Source organism: Engraulis encrasicolus, chromosome 4 (genome assembly GCF_034702125.1).
Source record: "Engraulis encrasicolus isolate BLACKSEA-1 chromosome 4, IST_EnEncr_1.0, whole genome shotgun sequence".
NCBI classification, from domain to species: domain Eukaryota; kingdom Metazoa; phylum Chordata; class Actinopteri; order Clupeiformes; family Engraulidae; genus Engraulis; species Engraulis encrasicolus.
In genome coordinates, this window is record NC_085860.1 from 19,976,822 (window position 1) to 19,984,321 (window position 7,500).

At 50.0% G+C, this 7,500-nt stretch overlaps 1 protein-coding gene across 1 annotated transcript in view; it reads left to right on the top strand.

Annotated features, from left to right (window-relative positions):
* Positions 1–7,500, top strand: part of znf423 (zinc finger protein 423) — a 282,399-nt gene that overhangs the window by 43,774 nt on the left and 231,125 nt on the right. Inside the window, exon 2 of the mRNA XM_063196842.1 lies at positions 5,357–5,425. Coding sequence (XP_063052912.1) covers positions 5,357–5,425 — 69 coding nt within the window. The remainder of the gene's footprint in view (positions 1–5,356; positions 5,426–7,500) is intronic.

Sequence of the window (7,500 nt, forward strand, 5' to 3'; positions counted from 1 at the left end):
CCTCCTTTTCCCTTTACCCCCCTCCTCCACCCCTCCCTCCCCTTTCCTTTCTTTTCCTAATCTCCTCCCTTTCAATCCCCTTTCTTTTATTCTTTCTTTTTCTTTTTGGGGCTCTTTTTCTCTTTTTTTCTTTCTTTTTTATTTTTCTTTTCCTTTTCCCAAACTTTCTCTTTTCTCCCTTTCCCTTTTTTCCAAACCCCTTCCTGGGGTTTTTTTACTCTTTTTTGGGGGCTTGGGGGTTTTCTTCTTTCCCTTTCTTCTCTGGTCTTCTTTTTTTTTTACTCTCCCTTTTTCCCTTTCCCTTTTCCTTTTTTTTTCTTTTCTTTTTCTTTTCTTTCTTTTCCTTTTTTTTTCTTTTTTTTTACCCCCCCTTTTCTCTTTCTTGGCTCTTTTTCTTAAAAACCCTTTCTTCCAGTTTTCCCTTTTTTCCCTTCTTTTTTTTTTTTTGTTTTTTTCTCTCCCCCTCCCCCTGGGTTTTTTTTGGTCCCTTTTGGGGCTTCTTCCCCCTTTTCTTTCCCCTCCCCCAAAAAACCCCCCTTTCCCCCCCCTTTAAAAATTTTTCAACGGGCCTTGGGGGGGAAAAATCTTTTCTTTTTAAAAAAAAAAAAAAAAAAAAAAAGGGGGGGGGGTTTTTGTTTTTTTTTTTTTTTTTCATTTTTTAAAATCTTTTTCCCCTTTTTTTTTCCCCCCCCCCTCCCAAAAAAAAAAAAACCCCCCCCCCCAAAGTGGGGATAGGTGTTTGAGTGCCTGCATGTGTAGGATGGATTGGAGGTCTTGAGTAGAGAGAGTGGATTATCATCATGAAGTACTGTTGCTTGCTGAAAGGGATGCTCAGGGTCATTCAAGGTCTGTGAGGGAAGGATGTACATCTGCCTTCTCCATAACTGGAAGGGTTGGTACACCGTGTGTAGTTTGCTGGTTAGTTGGCGTTAAGGGGGCTTGGGGCTGGGGGTGGCGGTAGGGGTGGCGTTAAGTGGCCTGGGGGTGGGGGTGGGTGGCTGGATGAACATGCATTGACCCTGCCCAGTGGTTGTAACGTCTGATTGCTGGGAACTCTGGGATTGTTCTGGATGAAACCAACATTGAATGCTTCCAGTAGTAACTCTATTAAATATCTCCAAATAATAACGGGAAGTTGGGGTTGGTGTTTGGGTTGGTGTTTGGGGGAGACTGGCTCGGCCCGGCTCGACTCGGCTGTGGCTGTGGGTGTTTGGATGAAGCCACAGTATATTGAGTCTTCTTACTCCTTTTACTGGAAGGGCTCAGCGAGAGGCCTCGGCCGGCCTGGAGGAAAAACAACACGGCACTTGGAGGGACGTCAGAGCCGGGAACGCCGGCTGTGGAGGGAATTCTGTTCGGGGAACGGGGAACGGGGAGGCGATGTGGAGTGAGGGAGCGGGATCTGGATGAATGGTGACGGGGATGAATGAGAGAGAGAGAGAGAGAGAGAGAGAGAGAGAGAGAGAGAGAGAGAGAGAGAGAGAGAGAAGAGAGAGAGAGAGAGAGAGAGAGAGAGAGAGAGAGAGAGAGAGAGAGAGAGAGAGAGAGACTCTGGAAAATAAAACAATGAAAAAAATAAATTGCTGGTCTATAGAGGGAGATGGACTAATGGTAGCCAAACTGGGCTGGGCTTCCCATTAAACCACATTACACCATGGGAGACAGGCACGCGCGCACGCGCACACACACACACACACACACACACACACACACACACACACACACACACACACACACACACACACACACACACACACACACACACACACAGAAGAAGTAGAGAGAGAAAAGAAGTTGAAAGGGGGACTGAAAAGAGATTGAGATGGAGAAAACTGTTGAGGGTGAGGATGATTGAGAGAAGAGACCAGTGCTCAGACCCATCCTCCTCCATGGTCGAGGTACCATGAGCATGGTATCGTCCCGCTACACGGCTCCCTTTTCGGCGCCATTGAGTGAGACATAAATGCAATTTCGTTATGTGCAGTGTGCGCATTGTGTCACAATGACCATGGGATTTTCCCGTTGGGTATTCACTTTCACTCCACTTATTAGCCAAACACACACTCATTAATGGGTCAAAGAAGTAGGAAAAAGTAGGAAAAAGGTGGGTGAGGGAATGAAGGATTGGAATGGAGGAGAATGGATACGAGGAGAACAGGGGCACACTATGGTCTATGGTGTACGGGGCGGTGAGGAGCAGGCGAGCGGGGCGGGCAGGCTGGCTGGCTTTAGGGAGAGCTGGGAGCCTGTTGTTGCCCATATAGGAGGAGAACAGGGGCACGCTATGGGGTATGGTGTGTTGAGGAGAGGGCTGGCTGGCTTTAGGGAGAGCTGGGAGCCTGTTGTTGCCCATATAGGAGGAGAACAGGGGTACGCTATGGTGTACGGTGAGGAGCAGGCGGGCTGGCTGCCTGGCGGGCTTTAGGGAGAGCTGGGAGCCTGTTGTTGCCCTTGGCTGCGAGGCGGAATATGAAACACAGCAGTGTCACTGGAGCTCAGTTCACACCGACCACCCTGCTGAGAGACGCCTGGACCACAGCAGTGTGTGTGTGTGTGTGTTTGCGTGTGTGTGCGTGTGTGTGCGTGTGCGTGTGCGTGTGCGTGTGCGTGTGCGTGTGCGTGTGCGTGTGTGTGTGTGTGTGTTTGCGTGTGTGTGCGTGTGAGAGAGGAAGAGTGAGTGTGTGTGTGTGGATGTGCCTGTTTGTGTTTTCATTTGAGCCTGTGTGTGCATGTTTTATGCCCATGAAACATTGTATGTTTGTGTGATGGTGTGTGGCTGTATTTGGGCAAGATCGCAATGGATTGTCAACATGGCTGTGCGTACAATATGTACTTTGTGTCTGTGTTTTACTGTATGCTTGATTACGCCTGTTTATGGGTATGTCTGGGTGAGTGTGTGCATACGTGTGTGTCTGTGGATTCGTTTGTGTCTGTGGAGTGGTGTGGTTGTGGCAAAGAGGAGGGTTTGTGTGTGTCTGGGGAGGGCAGGGAGGGACAGGGAGGGTTGCGGGGGGACAGGGAGGATTGAGGGGGGGGGCATCATCACGAAAGTGGGCTGTGGGTGGTGGTGGAAGAAGCTTGGGATGTTAATGGGAGGTAATCTCATTGGCTCACATCATACGAGGTAGGTCAGGGAGGAATTGGGAGGTTTTGAGTCGTGGATGTACTGGTACTGTAGTAGGAAGTTTCATAGGGGTGGGGGGTAGATAGGCTTGTGTTTGTGAGTGTGTGTGTGTGGTGGGGGATGATAGACAGAGATGGGGAGGGTAGAAGAAAGGATTGAGGGGGGGGGGTGTGTCCAAGGAGTCCTCCTAAGTGTGTCCAAGGAGTGACTGTGTGATTTGGGACAGGGAGGGTTGGGTGGGGGCTGAATCTCATCGCGACACGAGAGGTGAAGGGTTGGTGATGATGGAAGAGGTTCGTTTTAGGATAGGCAGAGGTTAATATCATTGGCTCACATTATGGGTATTTTGGCTGTATAGATTTAGTGTGTGCGTGTCTATGTGGAGCAGGGGGGGGTCTATATACTGGGGGAGGAAGTGGTTTGTAGAATCTGCAGAGCTCTGCTGTGCTGGGGGGAGCACATCTCTAACCACATTTTCCCCCAGCTTGGAGGAACGATCCTTTCCGCTCTGGTCAGGGTTTCAGCTCAGCCTTCAGGCCCTCTCACTCTGTGTGTGTGTGCGTGTGTGTGTGTGCGCGAGTGTGCGTGCATGCGTGTGTTTCAAACTGCTGGCACATGCGATTGGGCTTTTGCACAGTGGGAAGATGTGCAAGGCTGTTCTAACATCACCCCATAGGAAAGAGGGTAGCATTACTTCTGTTGCTGTTAATACCACACTAGGTTTACTTGGTGTGTGTGTGTGTGTGTGTGTGTGTGTGTGTGTGTGTGTGTGTGTGTGTGTGTGTGTGTGTGTGTGTGTGTGTGTGTGTGTGTGTGTGTGTGTGTGTGTGTGTGTGTGTGTGTGTGTGTGTGTGCGCGCGCGCACGCGCGCTTTCCTCAGTGCATCACATGTCAGGGTTGTCCTACAAAAGAGATTCCTTTTGTCTTACATGAAAACACACACATCAATTATCTGTTTTTCTGTGTGTGTGTGTGACTGTGGCAGGCCTGTAGAGGGTTGACTTGTGGTAGGGGAATGTGTGTGTGTGTGTGTGTATGCCTGTGTGTGTACGTGGTGCAGGAGAATGCAGTATGTCTGCGTGCATGGTGTAGGGGTGTGTGTGTGTGTGTGTGTGTGTGTGTGTGTGTGTGTGTGTGTGTGTGTGTGTGTGTGTGTGTGTGTGTGTGTGTGTGTGTGTGTGTGTATTAGTGTGTGTGTGTGTGTATTAGTGTGTGTGTGTGTGTGTTGGAGGGGAATGCAGCAGTCATTGTGTCCTGACGGCTGGGCTGCCATATCCTGTTTGTGTGGCAGCTTTGCCTCGCTTCCTTCCTTCCCCTCGTTCATCTCATCTCTCCTGCGTGCCCAGGAACAACCTCCTCTTTACACACACACACTACATACACACACACACACACTACATAAACACACACACACACACACACACACACACACACACACACACACACACACACACACACACACACACACACACACACACACACACACACACACGCACTACACACACACACACGCACTACACACACACACGCACTACACACACACACTACACACTACACACACACACACACACACACACACACACACTACACACAGTCTCGTCTCTGATCCTGTTGTTTGCCTACCTGTTTTTTTTTTTAACGCCTCTTTAAAAAGTACATGAAAACAATCCCTACAAAGACAAACAGCCCTACTGCACGCGCTCCAAAGAGACGCTTTGAAGTTCAGCGAATCGCACGCGAGCGAGCGGGCGGGTGAGCGAGCAAGGCTGCGTCTCGTCTCGTGTCACCGTGTGTGTTTTACCATGTCGTTTTTTTTTCCCCTCTCCTCCTTTCCCTCCTCCCCTCGTTTTTCTGATGTTACTAAATATTGTGTGTGGTACACTTTCAGGAATATTTTGTTTTGTGTGATGTATGCACAAGGAATGTTGATTTTATTTGTGTCCTCGAATAAATGTCATTGTTTGTCTAACCAAGCTTATTTTTAATCGTCTGTTTTTTTCTCTTTTCTCTTCTGTTTTTTTCTACACATCTTCTCTCTCTCCCTCTTTCTAACATCTCTCTCTCTCTCTCTCTCTCTCTCTCTCTCTCTCTCTCTCTCTCTCTCTCTCTCTCTCTCTCTCTCTCTCTTCCCTCTCTCTCACACACTAACTCTCTCTCTCTCTCTCTCTCTGTTCCGCTCTCTTTCTCTCTCTCTCCTTCTCTTACTGTCTCTCTCTCTCTCTCTCTCTGCAGCGGTAGAGGAGGGTGAAACGTCGGCAGAGTTTGCGGGTAACTGGGACGACTCCTCCTCAGTCCAGACAGGTACGGTTCCTGTTGTCATTGTCATTGTTATTGTTTACGTTGTGATGGTGGTTGTTGTTGTTTATTGTACAGTAGGTAGGCCTATTCCATTCGGCTGGCATCAGGCCCACATCCGGTTTGGGTCTGGCCTCGCGGCGGCATGAGCAGAGCAGGACGCACCGCTGCAGGATATAGGTCCCAAAGCCAGTTCAGGCCAGTCCGCCCTCATGGGGCAAACCAAACCAGCAGTCAAGCACCCCCGACCTCCCCCAAACCCCCCCTCCAACCTCCAACGTCTCTAATATCAATTCCACATGGCCTTCAGCCCACATCCTCAGAGAAAGAGGGATAGAGAGAAATGGAGTGAGAGATGGAGAGAGAAAAGGGAGGGAGAGAAAGGGAGGGAGAGATAGAGATATTTTAAAGAGAGAGAAGCAGGGATACTCAGAGTGTAGGAAGACATGGATGAGAGAGAGAGAGAGAGAGAGAGAGAGAGAGAGAGAGAGAGAGAGAGAGAGAGAGAGAGAGAGAGAGAGAGAGAGAGAGAGAGAGAGAGAGAGAGAGAGAGAGAGAGAGAGAGAGAGAGAGAGAGAGAGAGAGAGAGAGGCCCAGCGTGACAGAGAGGAGGCGTGTGTGTGTGTGTGTGTGTGTGTGTGTGGAAGGAGGGGAACACGTACGTTTTAAAAGAGTCAAGGGCCCTTCATATGGCATGAGGGACTACAGTCCAGGTGTACACAGAAGTTCTGGAAACGTGTGTGTGTGTGTGTGTGTGTGTGTGTGTGTGTGTGTGTGTGTGTGTGTGTGTGTGTGTGTGTCTCTGTGTGTGTGTGTCTGTGTGTGTGTCTCTGTGTGTGTGTGTCTGTGTGTGTGTGTGTGCGTGTGTGTGCACATGTCATCGTCTCCCTGCTGTTCCAAGATGTCTGCCTCCTGGGTATCCACTGGCCCGTGTCAGTGGGTTCAGTCCTGTCTGTCAACACACACACACACACACACACACACACACACACACACACACACACACACACACACACACACACACACACACACACACACACACACACACACACACACACACACACACACACACTTTTCTCCGCTCCACGCTTGGCCCTGCGTCTGGAACAACACCTCTCATATCCTCTCCTGTGCTCTCTCCAATGTCCCTCCCTCCTATCAACACCACGTCCAATCAACACGCTCCAGTTCATAATCCATCCGTCCTGATTGGCTCTACGCCCCGTCTCTCCAAACTTGGCTCCTTTTGGGGTTCTCTTTGACAGTCAGCCAATCAGATGCCAGCGCTACAGTCATGTGACCTCCTTTAGCAATGGCGGCAGGGTCTGTTTGGATGTGCGTGAATCGAAGTCTCCTCACGTAGAGAGATTATTGCCGTCTGCGTCGGGCTTTAAGATGGAAAAAAAGATCTCTATCTGTGTCGATGTGGGCTTGGCTGGCGTCTCAAAACCATCACACAAGACACACACACGAGCACACAAGCACACGCGTGAGCGCGCACACACACACACACACACACACACACACACACACACACACAAGTGTTTTTAGTTTGCAGAGAGGAGGACCGGGAAAGAGAGGCAGGCTGACAAAACAGAGGGGTAGACAGACAGACAGACAGACAGACAGACAGACAGACAGACAGACAGACAGAAAGGAAGAAAGAAAGGAGGAGAGAGAAAGAGAAATGGATGAGGAGCAAGGATGGAGGGATCGATGAAGACAGGCAGAGTGAGAGAAGGGTATCAGGGGGTGCGGAGAGCGAAGGATGGATAGAAGAGTGAAATGTAGAGATGGAGAGATTGAGAGAAGTGGAGATGTAAGGAAGGAGGGATAGATTGAGAGAAAGGGAGGGAGGGAGGGAGGGAGGGTGAGGCAGGCCTGTGTTCTCTGTTGCTGGTGAGCTCAGCTGGGAGGGCTAGTCGGAAAGTGTGGGCCCCTGGGGTTGGGGGTGTGTGTGCATGTGTGTGTGTGTTTAAATGCGAACACCTAGTATGTGCGTGTCTGTGTGTGAGGTATGGGGAGTGGGCGCTGAATGTGTGTGTGTGTGCGTGTGTGTGACGTGCAGGGCCCTCTCCTCT